The 22,182-nt window shown below is 53.7% G+C and overlaps 1 protein-coding gene across 3 annotated transcripts in view; it reads left to right on the forward strand.

Moving 5' to 3' along the window:
* PCDH1 (protocadherin 1) overlaps positions 1 to 22,182 on the forward strand; it is a 47,179-nt gene that overhangs the window by 4,985 nt on the left and 20,012 nt on the right. For all 3 annotated transcript variants that reach the window (XM_048960944.1, XM_048960943.1, XM_048960945.1), the window contains 3 exons: positions 969 to 1,783; positions 3,120 to 5,312; positions 19,092 to 19,311. In XM_048960944.1, coding sequence (XP_048816901.1) covers positions 969 to 1,783; positions 3,120 to 5,312; positions 19,092 to 19,311 — 3,228 coding nt within the window. The remainder of the gene's footprint in view (positions 1 to 968; positions 1,784 to 3,119; positions 5,313 to 19,091; positions 19,312 to 22,182) is intronic.

The following is a 22,182-nucleotide window of genomic DNA, read 5'->3' on the forward strand; positions in this document are numbered from 1 at the left end:
GAATGGGAAGGAGCAGGGAATGCTTTTTGGCTGGTGCAGGGTGCGGGGTTGCCTAGAGACCGTGCAGCGAAGGGGAGATGCTGTGCTGCCCGTTGTGTTCAGGGGCCATGAAGAGCTGTAGGGAGGCTCAGGGACTGCAGGATGGGTGCTGGGAGCTGCAGTGCAGGGTGGGAAGTGTTCCCCTGGCACAATGCTGGGCACTGTCCCTTCTTCTACTGGGACCAGGGACAGGTGGCATGCAGTGCAGTGCAAGTGTTGTGCAGGGCTCCTGCATCCCTGCAGTGCTGGGTGGGTGGTGCCTTTGCAGTGCAAAGCTGGCAGCTCAGGGAGGGCAGTGCTGTGCTGTGCCTGCTGTGGCAGTGCACTGCATCCCTGCAGTTCTGGAGGGGTGGAACGCCTGCAGTGCAAGCAGTGCTCCACATCCTTGCATCCCTGTGATGCCCCATGTTCCTGCAGTGCTGAGGGGCTGCATCCCCACATCCCACACAGGGACCCTACCTGTCCCTTTGCTGCCACAGCCTTGTGGTGCTGACAGGTTCCCCCATGTCCCTGCAATGCATGGCAGGCAGTGTCCCCACAGTGCGTGGTGCACAATGCTCCTGTGTCTCTGTGGTGAGAAGCTGTTTCCCAGCCTGGCTGGCTCCCATCGGGTTGCTGGCAGCAGGCTGCGTGCAGTCTGCCCCGTTAGCATGCCTGGCTGGTTGTAATTACAGAGTGTGCGGTGACGAAGAGGGTGGACGGTGGCAGGAGTGGCTTCCTGTGTCTTGCAGGAAAGGCTAGGGTTTCGGTGACAGGGTTGCTCTTAGGAAACTCGACACTCCAGGGTCAGGCTTCCTGGGCCCTTTCTGGTGGAGGTTTGGGCCAGGTGGTTCTGGAATCCCCCTTCCTTTTGAGTCGTGGCTTTGCAGTCCCACAGAGTGCAGCCGGAGCTCTAACAGCTTAACCCAAGGTATTTTGTGTCCTTCCAGCTCCCCTGAGGCACAGGATGAAGACCCTCGCCTCCTGCCTGGCCCTGTGGCTCCTCTGCCAGCTGCCTGCCCTTGCTTGCGGGACGCGTGTGGTCTACAAAGTGCAGGAGGAGCAGCCCCCCAACACACTCATCGGCAGCCTGGCCTCTGACTACGGCTTCCCTGACGTGGGGCACCTCTACAAGCTGGAAGTGGGGGCCCCGTACCTACGTGTGGATGGCAAGACGGGAGACATCTACACCACAGAGACCTCCATCGACCGGGAGAGTTTGCGTGAGTGCCAGCACCTGATGCCCGGAGAGCCCTGCTACCTGGAGTTCGAAGTGTCCATCACTGACCTGATCCAGAACAACAGTCCGCGCCTGCTGGAGGGGCAGATCGAGGTGCTCGACATCAATGACAACACCCCCAACTTCGCCTCACCCGTCCTCACCCTGACCATCCCTGAGAACACCAACATTGGGGCTCTGTTCTCCATCCCCCCAGCCATGGACCGGGACTCGGGGCTCAACGGTGTTGCCTCCTACGAGCTGCTGGCTGGCCCTGAGGCACAGGAACTCTTTGGGCTGCAAGTGGCTGAGGACCAGGAGGAGAAGCAGCCACAGCTGATTGTCATGGGAAACCTGGACCGGGAGCAGTGGGACTCCTATGACCTGACCATCAAGGTGCAGGATGGGGGCAACCCGCCACGGGCCAGCAGTGCACTGCTGCGCATCACCATCGTGGACATGAATGACAATGCACCCAAGTTTGAGAAGGCCCTCTACGAGGCCGAGCTGTCTGAAAACAGCCCTGTGGGGCACTCCGTCATCCAGGTTGGTTTTCTGTGTTTCCTGCTCTTCCCCAGCTCCCCTATGCTTTAGCAGGGACAACCCGTGGGCTTTTACAGGGCCATATGCTGCCCTGGGGAAGGAGATCCTAGAAGGGCTGCATGCTGTAGGAGCCCACAGCATCAGGCTGGGATGTCATTTCTGCTAAAACACAGTGGGATGGGACCCTTGGGGACTTTGGCAAGGGTTGGGAGTAGCAGCAGGGTCTTTAGGAGCACGGTGGCGGGTTTTGGGGAGAGCTGGGACCCACGGTCTGAGGAGGAGACCAGAGTCATGCCAGGCTGGTCTGAACACTGCCCATGGACATAACATAGACCCTTTCACTGATTGCATTCTCTCAGCTGCTCCATGGAAACAGAGAGACAGGGGATGTCGTCTGCAGAACCGGAGAGCTTTCTGCACGCAGGACTCTGCACCATAGTGGGCAACCCATGGACTGGGTCCGGGTTGCTTTTGCTAGGAGGCAACATCGAGATGATAGCAGCGACATCTGCTTATCGGCAGCTGCCATCTTAATAAGCAGAGCGCGGCTGGCTCTCATCTGCTCGCTAATTCTGATGTGAATTTTTAAAAATTCGTTTTTCACCGTTAAGAGAATGGAAGTTGGAAGCAGATAAGGGAGCCGCGTGGCCGGGAGGAGAATGGGCTGAGCCACCACCACTGCCATTGCTCAGCTTTTATCTTTTGGGTGAAATGACTTCCGCCTTTTTTTGTGAGTGGAGGTAAAAGGTGGAATTTACATTTAACAACTTTCATTCTCCATCCAAATCTGCTGAGCAAGATAACGGCAGGGCAGCAAATGGTGCAGAGAACAGGCTGCTCGGAGAGCCGATTAGGGAGGCAAATGTTAGACAAACCTCATCTTCTTTTGAAAGCAAATACTAGGCAGGTTTATGAGAATGCAAAGCTGCTGGCGGACAGGCAAGGGATGGTTGGTGCAAGCTGAGATGGAGCTGCCACAACTGTGCATGGCCTCACCACTGTTATCTTCCCAGCCACCCGAGCCCTACTTGTTGGCTGCAGGCAGTGGGAAGGGATGGCTCAGTGCAGCAGGGGCTGTCCCTCCCCAGTGCTGCCTGGCTCTGGCAGTGCTGCTTCCCAGTGGATTCTCTGCATGCTGGAGCCAGTCGGGAGGGGAACTCAGCTCAACCGGCACAGCCGGTTTCTCTGGAAGAGTGAGGGAAGGCCTCTGTTACAGAGCCACTCCCAGCCACGCTGCCGGTCTCAGGGTGCCCCGTAGGTCTTAGCCTCAGAAGAGGAAATCCACCCTTCTCCCCCCACTCTGGCCTCTCATTCACCGTCCCCTCCCTCCGTTCTGCAGGTGAAGGCCAATGACTCGGACCAGGGTGCCAATGCCGAGATTGACTACTCCTTCCACCAAGCATCGGATGTGGTGCGCCGGCTGCTGCGCCTGGACCGCAACACAGGGCTCATCACTGTCCAGGGGCCCATCGACCGTGAGGACGTCAGCACCCTCAAGTTCTCCGTCATGGCCAAGGACAAGGGGGCTAACCCCAAGAGTGCCCGCACGCAGGTAGTGGTCACCATCAAGGACATGAATGACAACGCACCCTCTATAGAAATTCGGGGCATTGGGTTGGTCACCCACCAGGATGGCATGGCAAATATCTCGGAGGACGTACCAGTAGAGACAGCAGTGGCTCTGGTACAGGTGTCCGATCGAGATGAGGGCGAGAATGCTGTGGTGACCTGTGTGGTGGCTGGGGATGTCCCCTTCCAGCTGCGGCAGGCTAGCGAAACAGGGAGCGACAGCAAGAAGAAATACTTCCTGCAGACTACCACACCTCTGGACTATGAGTCGGTGAAGGACTACACAATCGAGATTGTGGCAGTGGACTCGGGGAACCCGCCCCTTTCCAGCACCAATTCGCTGAAGGTGCAGGTAGTAGATGTGAATGACAATGCGCCCGTCTTCAGCCAGAGCTTCACCGAGGTGGCCTTCCCTGAGAACAACGAGCCCAATGACCTAGTGATGGAGGTGAGTGCCAGTGATGCAGACAGCGGCTCCAATGCCAAGCTGGTTTACTCGCTGGTGACCGACCCGTCCTCCAAGGACTCCTTCACCATTGACCCTGACTCTGGAGAGATTCGGGTGAAAGCGGTGCTGGATCGTGAGCAGCGGGAACGCTACGAGTTCTTGGTGGTGGCGGCAGACAAGGGCAGCCCCAGCCTGAAGGGCACAGCGTCGGTGGCCATCAACATCATGGATAGGAATGACAACGACCCCAAGTTCATGCTGAGCGGCTACAACTTCTCGGTGATGGAGAACATGCCACCCCTCAGCCCCGTGGGCATGGTGACGGTGATCGATGCTGACAAAGGAGAAAATGCCCGAATCCAGCTGTCGGTAGAGCAAGACAATGGGGATTTTGTCATCCAGAATGGCACTGGCACCATTCTCTCCAGCATCTCTTTTGACCGGGAGCAGCAAAGTACGTACACTTTCCGGCTCAAGGCTGTGGATGGTGGGGATCCCCCCAGGTCTGCCTACGTAGGGGTGACCATCAATGTCTTGGATGAGAATGACAATGCTCCCTTCATCACCTCGCCCTCCAATGCCACCTACAAGCACATTCTGCCCCACACGAGCCCCGGCCAGCAGGTGAGCAAGGTCAAGGCAGAGGACATCGACACCGGCGTCAATGCCGAGCTGACCTACAGCATCACAGGAGGCAACCCCTTCGAGCTCTTCCAGATCTCCCCCCAAAGTGGAGACATCACACTGGAAAAGGAGATCCTGCGCAAGCACCATGGCCTGCACCGCTTGGTTGTGCGTGTCAACGACAAGGGCAAGCCGTCACGGCACGGCACGGCCCTGGTGCACTTCTATGTCAACGAGACTTTGGCCAATCGCACACTGCTGGACACACTGGTGGGGCACAGCCTGGACACACCACTTGACATAGACATCGCCGGGGATCCCGAGTATGAGCGCAGCAAGCAGAGAAGCAACATCCTCTTTGGAGTCATTGCTGGCATTGTGGCTGTCACCTTGGTCATCGTGCTGGTTGTCCTGGTGCGTTACTGCCGACAGCGGGAGGCCAAGAGTGGCTACCAGGCAGGCAAGAAGGAGACCAAAGACCTGTATGCACCCAAGCAGGCCAGCAAGAGTGGCAAGAGCAAGAACAAGGTGAAGAAGAGCAAGTCTCCAAAGCCACCCAAGCCAACAGAGGACGAGGAGGAGACAGGGCTGCAGAAATCCCTCAAGTTCAACCTGATGAATGACTCTGTCAGTGACAGCCCCCGCATCCACCTGCCCCTCAACTACCCTCCGGGCAGCCCGGACCTGGGCCGGCACTATCGCTCCAACTCACCCCTGCCCTCCATCCAGCTGCAGCCCCAGTCTCCCTCCGCCTCCAAGAAGCACCAAGTGGTGCAGGACCTGCCGGCCACCAACACCTTTGTTGGCACCGGGGACAACAACTCAACGGGCTCCGAGCAGTACTCGGACTACAGCTACCGCACCAATCCCCAGAAATACACCAACAAGCAGGTAGGAGAGCTCATCCTGAGGCCGGCAGCGGCCCCCCCACTGCACCGGGGACCCATCTGGACCGAGGTGTGGGAGTGAGCCTGGACTGCGGGGCGGGGAAGGGACAGGGACAGAAGAGCATTGCAGTCCTTGTCACAGCGCCCGGGGCTGGGACCTGGGTGGTGGTGACACACAGGCTGCTGCACGCCTGTGCCTCTGCATGGGGAGCGCCGGAGGGACACCACCCAGCTGGGTATTCTCTGGGGACTGACGGTCACTGGGGCAATGTGAGCACAGAGCTGTGTCCAGCTCCCTGTGCAGAGCATCCCAAAAGCTGGAGCACAGCACCTGCTGCGCTGTCTGGGCAGGTGGGGTTGGGCAGGGGAGCAAAGCACTGCCTTTTTCCCAGGCTTGGGTTCTGCCTTCCTCAGGGCTTGGGCCTTCTGCCATCACTGGCACAGTGAAAGCATTGGGACCCAGCAGCTTTCCTCACATGGGGCTCCTCACTGGTGGCATGGGGCTGGGAGGTCAGAGTTGTGGGATGCGGGGTCTCTGCTGTGTGCTGCGGTTAGGTCACTGCTCTGCGTCTGGCCGGGTCTTGTGCTGCACATGGGGCAGGGTGTGGGCAGGACCAGGCTGCTGGCTGGTGTGCTTGGAGGTTGTGGGAGGACCGCAGGGGTCCGGAGCTTGTGGAACCTTCTCTCCTCGCGCTGTCTGACCAGTTGGCTTGCACCTCATCTCTGCTTTGGCACCTGTCGGGTCTGCCCTTAGCTCTGTTCTCAGCTCTGTCCTTAGCTACTAGGGAGGGAGAGAGGGGACGGGTGGCTTCATCTGTTCCTGGCCCGTGGGTGAGGACCACTCGGTCCATCTCGTGCCGTGCTGTACCCCAGTGCCCCATGGAGAGCCCCAAGCGGCAGGCTGGGCTCCTGCCGTAGGGCTGAGCTCTGTTGCCTTGTTGGATTTGACTTCAATAAAGTTTTCTATTTTTGACCGCTTGTGCCTTATTTTCCGTGCTGCCCTTGAAGCTGCTCTGGCTCCCGGCCATTTCCCAGGCAGGCTTCCCACGTCCCTGCTGCCCAGAAACAATGTTCTCATGGGCCAGCCCCTCCATAACCTTCCCCCATCCCCCAGTAGCCAACCCAGAGGTCCCAGGGCGCTGACTCCCTGCACGACTTCTCCCATCTCCAGCCTTCCAAGGAGCCTTTCCTCCAGGACACGGTTCACCACACATACACCCCAGTATCCCTGTACCATGCCTTCTCCTTCATCCTATCCATCCCCATGTCCACACAAGACCTCCGCCTCTCCAGGCCAGCAGGCGGAGGAGCAGAGCCCTGCTTTGGTAGCATGACCCAAATCCTGCCGCAGTGCTGCAATGAGGAAGCGGGTGCAGATGGAGCCTGGGTGCGTCAGCAGCGCTGGGGGGGGCACCCAAAGCAAGGCGCTCCCGCCCCACCACGCGACAAGCATCAGCACTGTGAAGGAAATGTCCTCCCAAACAGGCTTGCAATGGAGCAAGGTTGCCATGCTCCCCAAAAAGATCATGGTCCCCCTTCTCTGGCTCTTCTCCCTCCTTCTCAAAGTTGTTGGTTCAACTTGGGGTGCAAGGAGGCACTGGCTTCACCTTTTCCCCAGGGGCTCCAACCGGCCCCACCAGCCCGCTGGGGAGAGGAGGTCTGGCGCTGGGAAAGATTAGATCAGCCGGGGAAACCAGTGCTTCTGGCTTCCGTGGTTTGAGCCTGGTGCCAGCATTGGCTCTTCCAGCCTCCCCGTTTATTTTGCTAACAGCGTCAGGTTTTATCTTCAACCGGCCGGGAAGCGTCTGGGCCTCCTGGGCAGGCACGGCTGTGCCCTGCGGGAAGTGTGGTGGCTGCAGAAGAGGAAAAGAGACACAGGCACCCACCTCCAGCAGCAGCCCTGCAGGGATGGGCCAGCCAGGCTGGAGATGTGGCTTCTCCTCACAGCCCTTCGGGAACCATCCGAAAGCACTTTCCCTTCCCTCCTTGCCCTCAGCAGCTCTTTGATGATCCCTCAGCCAGAACACAACCACATTCAGGTGCTGAAGTATTTTCTTCTACCTCCGTCCCAGCCCCCATCAGCTGGGGCATTTCTTCTACTTTTTCTCCCTCTTTTCTCCTCTCCTGGCTGCACAAACCCAAAGCTGCCCAGGTCACTACGGCCCCCCTGTTGCTCACAAAGCCAGCTGGAGTGATGTTGGCTTGGGCACACTGCTGCGAGCTCAGCAGAGGCACCTGCACCTGCCTACAGGCGAGGCAGTGCAGCGCAGCATTAATTACTCACTGCAGGTGGGGGGGAATAAGAGGAATATTGTAGCTGTAATGGACAGAAATGAAATTGTCTTGTGGTAGAATTTAGTTGTAAGTCTCCATAAATTGCAGGTTTAGGTGTTGGCAGATGTCTGGGAAAGTCTCCTGCCGTCCCGGGTCATTGGATTTTGTCAAGGTCGCTCACGTGGAATGAGCTGATAAATGGATCCAGCGCTGAGCTGCAGATGGAGCGGAGGGTTCAGGGGGGACCTGCCCTGTTTTCCCCTGCTATGGATAGAAGCTGTGCTGGGAGCAGTTCCCAAAATGCAAATCAGCTCCTGATCTCTGGCTCGTTTTGAACTGATGCAGATTCAGTGTGCCTGAGGATGTAGTGCAGGGCCCTGAGTGTGCATGGGGAGTGCCAAGGAGGGCGAGAAGTGGGATGCTCCCTGTCTGCACCCTCCAGTGGAGGCTGCATGGTGATGGGATGAGCTATGTCTCCTGCAGGAGGAGATGATGTGGAGATTGGTGCTGTGTTGTCCTAGGAGAGTTGGCATGGGGTTGGATACTACAGTGCCCGAGGAGGAGGTGGCACAGGGGTGGCAACCATGTAGGAGGAGGTGGCATGTGGATGGGTACTGTGTTGTCCCAAGAGGAGGTGGCACGGGGCTGTATGCAGATTGCACTGCACAACAAGTTGACAGTAGGGTGTAAGCGGTGTGGTGATTGGAGTGTCTGACAGGTAGGCATGGTGCTTCCTGTCCCCACCCTCCTGAGGAGAGCATCAAATCTCTCCTGCTTGGCAGCCCCTGTCCCCATTGGATTTGGGGACATCATCCTTTGCTCTCTTGGTGGCTTGCACAGAACTCTCATCTCTTCCTTCATACCTGTGCACTATGCTCTCCCCACAACATGCTGGCCTTGCAGCCCCAAGCCCCCACTCCTGCCCATTCCTCCTCCCTGTCCTGCTGAGCCAGCCACTGGCCCACTGCCCCCTTTTCCCTTTGCCTTTCACCTCCAGTCTTCCACTGCAACATCTGCCCCCCTCCATCCCTCTCTCCTGACTGCTCCCTTCCTCCTGCCCTACTCAGGCAGTTTCCTTCCCCTCTCCCATATCTTTCTCCTCCCAAATCCTGATGGATGCTGAGCCCGCGTCCCTACAGCTCAGCAGCTCCTGCAAGTCCCGGCGCAATGAAAGCGCTGGCTCTGGCCAAGGCACACTGATTGATATTCCTGGCACCGCTCTGCCCGCTCGGCCGGGCTGTCAGCTGCAGTGCTGCTCCTGGAGCAGCCTGGAGCGGGGCTCAGCCCTGCAGCCTGCTACATCAGGCACCCTGGTCCTGGGGGGAGGGGGAGCACAGCGATTTCTGCAATGCCAGCATGCATTCCCAGCATTTTCGCATCTCTCTGCAAAGGGGGAGAGGGAAGGATGCAGTGGATGAGATGCGAGATGATGCCTGGGGTGCATCTTTGGGGTGGGATGCAGCAGAGGGAGGAAGGAGGGTGCGGTAAGGATTGGGCTGGGGTGCTGTGGGAGGTAATGAGAGGGTGTGTGATATAGGGCAGGAAGGGTGGGGTGTTGTGGGGCAGATGTGCAGACCAAAGCTCTGTCCCTGGGAGCTGTGATGGGAAAGGCAGCCCAGTGGGGCATGCAATGAAGTGACCACTGTGTGCTTGTGGCCCCAGATCTGGTGTCTGCCCAGAGGTACAGAGGACATTCGGAGGCTGAGCTGACACCTTGCAGGGCGCTCTGTGGGGCTGAACCCCTCTCTTCTCTTGTTTTGAAAGATGCCTCTGGACTTGAGCCCTAAGCCAAGCCCAAAGAACCTTCATCCCTCCCCAGCCTACTCGCTGTGCATTCCAGTCATACTACAAAACCTGGGCACAGCTCAGCTCCATGGGAGAGCTGTGTTCCTACCCACTGTCCTGCAAGCCAGTCCTTCCTGGCTTCACTTGCACAACCCACACTGTGCTCATGGGAGAAACCGAGATGTTCAGTAGAGATTGCTCCAGACAGGGCTCTTCCCACAGTCCTCATCTTCCCAGGAGCACACACTGCTCAGCTGGGACGCTTTAACTTGGGATCGTGGTGTCATCAAATCATTAAGGTTGGAAAAACACGACAAGATCATCAAGTCCAACTATCAACCCATTTGCCATGCCAACTAAACCACGTCCCTCAGTGCCACATCTACCCTTTTCTCACACACCTCCAAGGATGATGACTGCCACCTCCCTGGGCAGCCTGTGCCAATATCTCTCCACTATAGCAGAAAGATGAACACGCCTTCTGCTTCACCTTCTGCTTCCCTTGCAACAGGCCTGTCCTTTCCTTGTTGGGTTCATGCCACTTCCAGCACTTTGGCACCTCCTTGTCACCTCTGGCTCTGCCTCAGTTATTGCACACTGCTTGTTCCCCAGGTGGGAGCTGTGCATTGCCTCAGCCCTTTAGCTCCTGGCAGGAAGGAGTGGGTGGGAGGAGAGCAGATTTGTGGCAGTGACCTGCCAGGAGGGCAGGACACATCCTGCCTGAATTAGCACGTCATCTACACCCATTTGGGCATTCACTTGAGGATCCTGCCCAAAGATCACCAGAGATGTCCTCACCCCATTAGCAAAACATCCTCATGAGCACCTCTTGGATTGCGAAATGCCTGAGCTTCTATGAAAACAAGCACAGAGCTGGGCAGGATTCATCAAAGCTGCCTCCAGAGCCATCATTTTGGGAAGGCAGCAAACCACCACTTCTCCCCTGGGAGGGACCTCGCTTCGCAGCAAAGAATCCAGAGCAGAGTGCCCTGATTCAGCTCCTTGGAGAGATCTCCAAAGGCCCAGGCAACCTGGAAGCCTGCAGCTATTTGGCTCCCACACGGCTTGCTGTTCACATGCTCCAAACTCCCCCATGCTCCTGAGCATCTGCAAAGCTGCTGCCAGGAAGGATCTGACAGATATCAGTCCCTGCTGCGGGGTTTTGTCTTGTCTGAACTCAGGGCTGCAATCCTGCTTTAAATATCTTGCTAATGTGATGTCTGATGTTTCTTTACACTAATCTGTTAATCTTTCTGCTTCTTCATCAAATGAGCTCAAGCCCAATAGAAGGGAAATCGGTATTCCAGATGAAAAAAAGCCCTTCTTTATTATTCAGGCTGAGTGAGACCTTTTGGGGTGTTGCGACATTGATTTGAGCTGCCTGGAGGGGCCAGAGCTGCTTTTCCTTAGGATTTCATGAAGATCACAGTTTATTAGGGACCATCAGGTCTCCTTTTTTTTCCATAGAACAGAGCTCAGGAACCTTCTCTGATGTTTTGCAGATTTTTTATCCAGATTTTTTGCTTGCACCACAATCTGCAAGGTCTGGTGCATGATTTGACAGCTCACACAAGGAACTGAGTGGATGAGAGATTAAATTTAGGAGAGCAGATATGCAATTCCTTTAGGAATTTCCACTCATCTGGGAATATTGTTCTACAAGCAGGATTTGAACAGCCAGGTGGAGCAGAAACTGGTCATCAAATCACAGAATCACAGAGCCATTCAAGTTGGAAAAGACCACTAAGATCAAGTCCAACCATCGACCCACCCCCATCATGCCCACAGAACCATGTCTCCCACTGCAACATCTACACTTTTCTTGTCCCTTTGAGGTGTTCTTCACAACCAGACCTCTTTAGGGCTGTGATGTCACTAGGGAACATAGAGGGGCAAGTACTTGGGACTTTCTTAGGTGGCCCATGCTGAGGGATCCTGCCGTTGGGTGGGACACACATGGTGAGTCTTGCAGCTGACCGCTGAAGGCTTTGGTGGGACTCCCCTTACTCTTCTTTCTAGTCATGCTGGAGACCACATTGCACCAGGCTTTGTACCTTCCACCTTCTCTCTTTGATGGCTTGCTCTAGAATTCTGCTGCTTTTGATGGGTAGTCAGATGACTCCTGTCAACCAGCACCTCCACCTCTCTGCATGTGCAGGAAACCAGTTCGTGTGCCTCATACATGTTGCTGAGCGGGATCCTGATCCTGCACACGTGGGAGCAGCACAGAACACAGGGCACCACAAGTGTGCACCTGTTCACCTCCAGCCCACGCTGTTGGGTGCAGTCTCTGCTCTGCCCCAGATCCCTGTGCAGGGTCACAGTGCTCTTCCACCACCTACATGGCTTCGTGCTCCTGCAGAAGATGCCAGACACAAGTGTACTTCAACACGACAGTACTACTGTCTCATCTCTTCGATTTCTCCAAATGAAGGTGATATCTCTCACCCAACATCAATATGTGAAAACTGGTGGGAGGGATCTGTGGATGTCCAGAGCACGCTGACCTATGGAACAGACACCGCTCCTCCACTGACCGGTCAAGCTTCTGCCCCTTGTCTATGGAAAGAGTTGGTTACAAAGTGGGATCACCATCGAGCTAAAAATTTGTATTTAAAAACAATTCAGAAAGAAATGACAGACTCTGTTTTGTTTTGGTTCAAGTCAGTAGGTAGACAAATAGGTAGGTAGGTAGGTTGGTATGCATATAGGTAGGTAGGTAGGTTGGTATGTAGGTAGTTAGGCTGACACGTATGTAGGTAGATAGGCTCACACGTATGTAGGTAAGTAGGTTGGTAAGTAGGTAGGCAGGTAGGTTGACATGTATGCAGGTAGGTAAGTTGACATGTATGCAGGTAGGCAGGTTGGTATGTAGGTAGGTAGGTAGTTAGGTGGATAGACAGATAGATAGATAGATTTCTTAATAATTTTGTAAAGGCACCATTCTGACTGACATTTTCTTTAATTTAGTTTCATAACCGCTACTAGGCTTGAATTCTGAAGTGAAAATCACCTTTGCAAGAGCATCACTTTTTCATTTTTCCATGTCAGCAAAGATATCCCCCCTGCCCCAACTTTGAAACAAGACGTTCACTTGAAAGAAGATCTGATTTCAGCAAATTGACATTTTCTGCATGCAGAGTCTTCTGTTCAAGCATCCCTTGGTTAGCTCTCTCCAAGGGGCCTAAGCCTCCTGCCTGGGACCCCCTGCTTTCCCCAGAGCCCTCCGTGCTATCCATCAGCTCCACTGGGTGCAATGAGGAGCCAGATTAGTTCATTATTTTCACAGCATTATTCTCCTACTTGGCAGCTGTCAGCTTCCTTGAGGGCTTTGTTCAAGTGTTTCTCCCTGTCCTGGAACTTTTTTCTGCCTGGGATTTTCAGATGGTTCTAATATGACGGTGCGACCTCCTTCTGTGTCCCAAGCAATTTCTGCTCAACACCAACCAGCATCAAAATGTCTCTATTATCAGCATGAAGGTGATAGACATTTCAGGACACCATGGTCAGTCCAATTCAGACATTATTCCATAAAGATTACGACCCCTTTAGATTTTATGATTCACCCTTCGGATGATTTATTTCCATATTTTCCTTTCCAGTCTTCTTTTCAACCAAAGAAAAGCCAAATTGCACATCCTTGATGGGCTTGGAGCTCTGATAGGCTGCTAGGTTAGGCAATCTCTGTCCCGAGGCTGTCTAAATGGGTTTCTAATTGCGTTAGATCTTGCTATGAGTTAGATAAATTCGATCTGAGCAGGCAGGTTGGCACCGGGCTTCAGCAGCTCCTTTGAGCAGCATGCAAATTTTGGGAGGCTTCAGGGCACCTATGTGGAGACAGTCCACATTTTACCCAGACTTATTCATTAAATAGCGCCTCGGGATCCAATGTCCATTTCGGGATGGCTGTTCTGCTATCATTATTTCAGCAGGGCTTGTAACACCTCTCCTCTGACTGCAAGGTCAGCACTTGCTAATTGCTGGAGATGGAGCTGTGTGAGCAGTCACGAGGAGGGGTGAGAGGGTGCTTTCCAAATCGTGTGATCCACATGGATCCCTTCATGTCTTTCCTATTGTCCTGTGTTCATTCTGGGGCCTCATTTGTCTGCAGCAAAGGAGCTGAAGGGACGTCAGGAGCAAACCTCGCAACCCTTGCCAAAGGGCTGTTCTGAAAGCAAAGTGGGATATGGGGATGGACTCAAGGATTTGGGGAAGAGCAGTGCCATCAGATGGGACCTCATGGACATCAGGTGGAGCAGAACTGGCAGCCCATTGCTAACCAGAGGAGCTGACCCCAATAAATGAGAGGAGGTCAGACTGGTAGATGAGAACAGCAGAAGTGCTGCCCGCTCCATGCCCAGCCTTACACCCCAGCAGAATCACACGTTGCTGCTGTAAGGCAGCTGGCTGCAATGGCCACGAGCTCAGCTTGGGCCCTTTTCTCTCAAGCTAAAAGCTAAAGCCTTGCTCTGCACTTGGCAGTTCCCATCTTGCTTTCCTAGAGGCTCCATTTAGTTTCCAAGGCTGTAATATTCCCCACTCCAGAGCCTGCACCACATTGCATGGAACTTCCAAACATGACCCTAACAGATTAAATATTTCCCACATGCAGCAAAGCCTGCGTACACAAAAAAGTTGGAGCTGCGTAGCTTTGGGCATCGTCTTCATTATAACAGTAAGAGGGGATGCCGTGCAGCTCCAGGAGCATCATGAATTCATCTGAAGTTGGCCAAGTCCTGTGCCACAATGGCTCCCTTGTCACTTATTTTGATATTCTGGGCACCGTGGTCTGACATGGCTGTCTCTCCACAGCCCTGTGAGTTGCTGCATTGTGGCAGTGGCCGGGGAAGCAAGCTCTGTTGGCAGCAGGCTCGGAGGCTGCAGGCGTTCAGGGGGCAGCGAAGGGGTTAACAATTCTGACGTTTCTACTGCTCTGGCACTAATCCCACAGGAAAAGGGTGCCTAGGGTGGATTCTAAGGTTCCTTTTGTGCAAGGCGTAATTTCTGGCCCTGTGGTCCCTGCTGCAGCATGACGGTGGACGGGTGCATTTTGAGGGGGAGCCAGCGCAGCGCCGCCAAGCCCTGCTCCCTTATAGCCCAGCTCCTGGTTTTGATGAGTGCATTGGCCCAGTTGGGAAGCAGAATGAACCTGGTGCATGCCCTGCTTTGAGCTGGGGAGGTTTACATCCAAGGGAAGAGGTGGGAAGGAGCAGAGAGTGCCCTGGGTCTTTCCAGCAGCCATGGGGGTCCTGGGGGGAGGGGGATCAGTGGTGGGGAGCAGCAGGATGGGGGAGGATCCTGGGAGGATGAACAGTGAGGGCTCATGGTTACACCATGCAGAGTGGAGAGAGCAGTGAGAAACAGGAAAGTGATAAAAGGGGGGGAGAGGGAGAGTGTAATAATTAGTAGAAATGAGTAGTTTTGGAGTGTTGAAAATTGACGAGGAAAGCTAAAAAAACAAAAAAAACCAAAAAAAAAAACCGTGGGGGGAATATCAGTTTTGACAAGCAGGATACAATGAGGAACACTTAAAAAAAAAGTGCTAGGAGGAGGCAGTACCAGAAATCGTCATTTGCAAATTGTTAATTATGCAAAAAAATGCAAAAGTACTCAGTAAGTCGCACTGGCAATTTGGGTTGAGAACAAGGCAGGATGTGGCACCTGCCAATGAGCTGGTAGGTGACAAAGGTGTTCAAAATACAGCCTCTTTGCAACAACACTATTTGGGATAGCGCAGTTCTGAATACCGCTATTTGGAATGATGCCTTGAGCCAGGGCAGCAACGAGGGGCGTGCTGTGGGCTAGGAGCCCACTGAGGGGACCACAAGTGATGGCAGCCAACGTGATGACAGGAGGTGGTCAGGCAGTGTCACCAACACGAGTCTGTCCTGGCCACCACCAGGACCCACAGAGTCTATTTGACAATGTGCGGCTGATGGAGCCTTGGCGAAGATGCCAAGTTGATCAAGCCTTCTGTTGTTATCATTATTATTTGAAATTAACACTCTCCATTGTACGTGGGGCACTGCTGGCTAGGTGACGATCTGATTTAGTAGCAGCATAGAGAAGAAAGGCTGGAAAGTCCCTGGTGGAAGGGGGTCTTCTGGAGGAGCTTTTGGCAGCATGTCCACACCCGCTGCCACTCAGTGCCTCAATCAGCGAGCTGGAAGTAAATACAAAATCAACGCTGATGAAATGTGCGTCTGACACGGAGCTTGGTGGAGTGGGAGATTGCAATGAGGACAGAGCAGTCATGCAGAGCGATCCAGATTGCTTGGTAAAGCGGGCCTGCGGAAACAAAGCGCATCTTAACGCAAAGCCGTGTGGTGAGAAGCAAGGGATGCCCATGCATGTCCTGCAGAGCATTGCAGTGCAGGAGGAGCTCAGCTGGGCACTCACACTGCTCTGACCCAGCGGTGTGAACTGGGAGGTGGTAGCAGGAGCGGAGCATTGAGATGCAACCGACCTTACAGGGATAGAAAGGGAAAAATGGGGTGAGCAAAGAGGAGGGCCATGAAATGGAGTGGCTGGCTCAAAACCCAGCTTGTGGCTGGGGCTTGAAGAAGCCAGCTTGTATAACAGCAGGAGAAGGTTGAGGGGTGCCTCGGTCGCACTGCACAAGCAGCTTCTTGTACAGGGAGCGCTGCTGCTGAAAGGCGCATTGACCTCACAGAGAGAGGTCAGACAAAACCCAATTTCTGCAAGCCAGAGCCAGACAAACGGAGCCAGTGTCTTGCCGTGCTGAGTCCAGAACAGGGCTGTGCGGGTGGGGAGCCTCAGCCAGAGACAAGCTGCTATTATCTCATCCCAGCATGATGGGGACTGTGGGGGGCTGAGGGTCTCTGAGCCCACAGTGCTGTGTGCATGAGGGAGCAGGGCTGGGAGTGCTGGATTTGCTCCTCTACCAGCCAGGTGTGGTACCTGATGGAGGTGTTCTGTAGGAAAAGATGCTGCTGGGGAGCAGATGTTTGGGGAGGTAGGATAGCTGCCATAGGCTGGGTCCAGAGCTGGAGCTCAGCTCTGTGACTCTCAGAGTTGCTGCTCCTGCATGGCACATTCCCCTTTTAGGGATTTCTTACACTTTGCCAAACCTACGTAGGTATTTCTTCTGCTCTGGAAACCTCCATCTTCCTCCCTGTGAGTGGAGGCAATTCCATCCTGCTAATGGCAGGAAGGAGCAGCCCACTATTCTCTCTTTGAAGAAAGCATTTGCAGAAAGGATGGTTCAGTCTGGAGAAGAGGAGGCTATGAGGAGATATTATCACTCCCTGCAGCTCCCTGAAAGGAGATTGTAGCAAGGTGGAGATTCGCCTCTTCTCCCAGGTGACAGCAATAGGATGAGAGGTGATGTATTTAAGTTGTACCCAGGGAGGTTCAGGTTGGATATTAGGAACAATTTATTCTCAGAAAGAGTGGTAATGGATTGGCACAGGCTGCCCAGGGAGGTGGTGGAGTCACTGTTCCTGGAGGTGTTCAGGAAATGTGTAGATGCAGCACATGGGCACATGGTGGGGATGGGTTGACGGCTGGACTTAATGGCCTTGGAGATTTTTTCCAACTGTAATGATTCCCTGATCTATAAGCTTTACACCTTCTGCCTTCTCCTCCCCAGACCTCTATCCTCAGTCTTTCCCTGCTTATCAGGATATTTTCTTATTTCTCTCTGCCTCCCTGGGGCACATGGCTTTTAGTAAGAACTATTGGTGATAGGTGGACGGTTGGACTGGATGATATTGCAGATCTTTTCCAACCTCAGTGATTCTATGATTCAATGAATGTGATGTTCCAGATTGGACATGGCATTTCTACAATCCTTCTGAAGCCCTACTGGCACCAAGCACAGTGTGACTTCAAGACAAATATCCTGCTTATGCATCCCAATATAGATGCGTTTTTTGTGAGGCTTTGACACAGCTGATAGATAGCCAACCCATGATCTGCTGCAGCCCCCAATCCCTCAGCCAGCCTGCTGCTTTCGTGGTGATTATTTTTCCCAAGTGTGCAAATGTGACAGATATATTCCACATTTGTCATCCGAGCCGTTAATGAAAATACAGGCTAGCAACGGACGCGGGACAAAACCCGGAGAATTTCATTTGAAACATCGTCCCGCCTGTAAGACTTGTCTCCAGTAATTACTTTCTGAATATGACTTTCTAAAGGCTTTGCATCCACCCCGCAGCGAGATGTATTAGCAGAGCAGAGAAGTACTACGCTGCACCTACAACACTTCCCTGCATTCCTCATGAGAATGCCATCTAAAATAGTGTCAGAAAAGTTCCGAAAGCCAAGCTGTAACATTTACTGCTCCTCCTCCATCCACAAGGCCTGATGCCTTTTCAAAGGGAGAAGTTCAATGCCTTGACATGTTTGTTTGTGACAAACCTACCGTGGCTGTTACTCATTTCCTTGTTATCTTGTAGGTACTTACAAAGAGTTCTTTTATCTGTTTCAGTATTTTTCCAGGAACTGAAATTAAGCTAACTGTTTTATAATTCTCCAGATCTTCTTTTTTCTCGTCTTTAAAGACAGGCGCTATTTTAGCTCTCTTCCACTTTTCTGGAGCTTCCCTCAACCTGTAAAAAATCTTAAGAAAAAAAAAAAAAGAAAGCAGAAAAAAAAAAAAAAAGAAGAAGAAGCCCTAACAGCTCTGAAGTTCCTTAAATCAGGTCTCTAAGCACCTGGGGTGAATTTAATCAGGTCCAACCAACCTAAAAGCAGCAAGCTCATTTAAATGCTCCCTGTGTGTTCCTTCCCCTGGTTAGGCTTGATTCCTTCCCTGTCCTCCTTGGTGCTGGCTGTGTGGGATGCCTGATTGCCACTCCATCTTGGTAAATACTGCAGTGAAAGTGGAATTTAGCCTGAATGGTGCTGACTTTCAGTGTGTTGGCTCTTTGCCTCCCCATCATTTCCCAGTCCCATTGAGCAGCTCCTTGCGATGTTGATTTTGTGTGTCATTCTCTCTTGGTGTTTGTGTTCTCATCATCCTGGTTTTGCCCTGTGAACTTGCCTTACTCTTTCCACTCCTCGCTAATCATGACAAAGAGGGATTTTCTGGAAGGATTTGAAGGAGGCTGATGATGCAGTTTAATGGCTCTTTGCAGCAGCTCTTCCATAACATGAGGGAGAGCAAGCGTGAAGTAGGGCTTGGCAGTGTTTAACGAGCACACAGAAGGAGCGATCGTGACCCATGATGGAGCATCTCTTACAGTGAGAGGCGACGAGCTGCAGGCTGTAAGGTGGGAATGATGTCACCCGAGGCTTTGTGCTGAGCCTTGATCCCATTAGAAAGGCTTTTGATGGAAATGGGTCTCCAAGAGCACCAAGGGTGCGTGCAAAGTGGAGGGCAAGGAGACCGCATGAAGGCTGGGGTGGAGGCCAGCCCGTAATTCAGAGCACGGCACTTATGGGGGCTGTTTAGAGCCTGTAGGCTGAGAACTGTGGCACTGAGGGACACGGTTTAGTGGTATGGTGGTGAAGGGTTGATGGTTGGACTGCATGATCTTAGTGTTCTTTTCCAACCTTAGCGATTCTGTGATATACAAACTATGTGTCCTCCTTGGTGGCAAAGGAGGCAGGGGCCAGAGGAGATGATGGGCACAAGGTCCCTTGAACAGTATTCCCTGCTGACCCTCTGCCTTCAATGTGGGGTCAATTCTGATGCGCCCTGCTTTATGTCAACCACCCAGCAAATGAAAACCTCTTCTCTTCTCTCCTCCCACAGTTACCTCATCGCCGAGTGACGTTCTCTGCAGCCAGCCAGGCCCAGGACCTACAAGACCCCTCCCAGCACAGCTACTATGACAGCGGGCTGGAGGAGTCGGAGACTCCCAGCAGCAAATCATCATCGGGGCCCCGCATTGGGCCACTGGCCCTGCCTGAGGACCACTATGAGCGCACCACGCCCGATGGCAGCATTGGGGAGATGGAGCACCCTGAGAATGGTAGGTGCTGGCGGCACCCGTGTCTGTGCCCACCATGGGGACCCTGCACCCAAGGCTCTTTAGACTCTGTGCCTTGGTCAGATGGGGCTCCCACATGCAGCTTGGTAGGGCTGGGAGGCGAAAAGCAAAGGAGCAGCAAAGGCATGGTGGGGTGGGGAGAGTTGAGGGGATAGCAGGAGGTGGAAGGGCTAGGAGACAGTTCTAGCAGCATGACAGGGGGCCCAAAAGGCTGTTCTGAGGATGCAGTGTGGATATAAGCACACAGAGGGGCTGCCCATGGTGAGACTGTGGACAGAAGGTCCTGTGGTGCCTAACCAAAGGCAGAGGGCAGCGGTATTGGGTTGTGCTCAGCTCCATGCTGAGCTCTTGGAGATGTGAAGCTTCCCTGGAGAGCAGAGAAGAGGTTTAGTGGCACAGGGAATGCATGGGGCTGAGGACCCAGGAGCAGGGTGATGGTAATCCTAAGGACTCCAGCAGGGCCCTTCAGGTCACCTCTTGCTTGAGTCCATCCTACAAAGCCCTACCAGAGGCATCTGCCATCCCACCACAGCAATGCTGGCTTTCCTCTGCCCTGGCACAACTTCACCCCTAGTCGTTGTCCCCATGCTGCCTCCGTGCTGCCTGCTGACTGCCCCAAAGCAGTCCCTGCCCCAAGCTAGCTTCTCTGGCCGGCTTCAGCTGCTTCTTCAGCCTTGGCTCTGGCTGTGCACATAACGCCAATTTTCCTCTACCTGCTGTCTTCTGTGCTCTTGTACTTAGGGGGAGCTTGCTGGGGAATCTCTTGGAGTAGAGAAAGGTAGTGCTAAGGGTCCTCCTGAAATCTCCTGCTTCTGGGAGCATCCTTGACTTTGGGACAAAGCTGAGAGTGTTCAGAAAATCTTGGAGCTGGGAAGCATGCTGGGTTCCCCTCTTACAGCACAGAGGGGGCCCAGGGCAACTTGGATGCCTGAAGGTCTGTCAGTCCATCTTCTCCTTCTTCACAGGTTAGTTCCTGGGATAATGTTGTGCCCAACAAAGCAAGGCAAGTTTCAGCTGGGTCTGGCTGGGCTCCCAAATCCATTGGATGCTCTGGCAATACGAGACACCCTCCTGCCTGAGAGTGTCGTGCAGTCAGCTTTCTTCCTAAGAGCACAAGCCAGACAACTGGGAAAAGCAGTATGGAGAGGTTTCTGGTGCAGGATGACTGCAGTGGACTTGTCAAGAGCCCTCAAGTACCAGCCAGGTGCATGCAGAATGCACAAAGGTCTTGTGTGAAGGGAGCTGCATGTGGCTGTGCTGCTGGGTACAGCAGAGCAGTGGTGTTGGAGCTGAGAGAGGGGATCTTGAGCTCATGAATGTGGCAGATGACTCAGAGAAAGTGCAGGAGGAGGAAGGTGAGAGAGGAGAACCTGGAAATTCTGCAGTAGGAGATGGAGGGCATTCTGCAGTCCTTGGCGTGTTCACTGCCTGCCTGCCAGGATGTTATGTGATGAGCAGACCCAAACAAGGCACAGATCTCTGCTCTCTGGTGAAAGGGGCAGGAGGTGAGGGAAAGGCATGGAGCTGCATCAGGGGAAGGTCTGGCTGAATGTTAGGAGAAGGCTCTGCCCCAGAGAGCAGTGGGCATGGAACAGGCTGCTCAGGGCAGTGGGCAGGGCTCTGAGCTGCTGGAGACCAAGGAGCATTCGGATAATGCTCTCAGACATAAGCTTTGGATTTTGGGTGGTTTTGGAGCCCGGGGTTGGACTCAGTGATCCCCTTGGGTCCCTTGCAAGTGGAGAAATTCTATGGCTCTATGGTTCTAAGGCCAGGGGATACTGCACAGAGTAGGGGCTGCTGTGGGGGCAAAGCACCTTTGGAGTCCCTGGCCCTAACCCACTCCACAAATTCAGCTTTCCCACTGCATAGGAGCTGTAAGTGCTCACAGCGTAGAACAGAAGTCACCTCGCACCCACAGAACCTCGCAGTTCTTTGGGTGCACACAGGATAATGGTGTGCTGGAGCCCCCGTTCTGTTCACTGCCCCCAGCCCAGTTCCCCTCCCATGGCAGCTGCTGGGCGTCCTGCTGCCTCCAGCACCCGCCCCGACCTACATAAAATCCAGTGAGAGCCGAGGCCGCGGCGGGGCACAGCTTGGGGGATCTACTGGCATTAACTCCATCACCCTGGTGCTCTGCAGATTATCTGGCAATGGCAGTTCAGTGAACTTGTGGGGCTGGGGGTGAGGGCTGTGATGCTTTAAGCGGGCAATAAGGGGACTCAGGAGCCAGGACACGTTGTTTGGGGATCACAACTTTCTGGTTGCGTTGGGTTGGTCCATTGGGGCCATATTTCCCATTGCATTCCGGATCTGTCAGCGGCATGGGGACATGCCTTGTTTGTGCAGGGAGGGTGATGTCACCCTACTAGAGAGCTCTGTGACCACTGTGACCCTACGGGAATATCTCACCATGCTTCTGTTGCCACTCAGAGTGCTTCAAGAGACCCTGCTTCGTTCTTGTGGAGCTGGAAAGACGGAGCCATTCTTGACCTTATATTAAACTGAAGAGACTAATTGGATCCCACACACCCTATCTTGCGGCACGAGCGCAAGATTGACACGACTGTGCATTTTCTAGGCTTTCATCTAGTTATAAATATCCAACATAACAGGGCTTCCATTGCTTTCTCCAGGAGATTATCCCTGCAGCCGAACCAATCTGATAAGCAAGTATGCAAGGCTATTTATAGCTCCTCAACTGGAAGACAGATCCATGCCTTTTCTTTGTAGATGGTTCTTCACTTGATTAACACACATATCAGTGTCCTCCTTTTTTGGACACCTTTTACTGTGCAGACTGCAGTAAAATGCTCTATTGCAGGGGCTGAGCCAGGTCCTTTTCAGGAGGAATTA

The sequence above is a fragment of the Lagopus muta genome, chromosome 14 (genome assembly GCF_023343835.1).
Source record: "Lagopus muta isolate bLagMut1 chromosome 14, bLagMut1 primary, whole genome shotgun sequence".
Classification (NCBI taxonomy): domain Eukaryota; kingdom Metazoa; phylum Chordata; class Aves; order Galliformes; family Phasianidae; genus Lagopus; species Lagopus muta.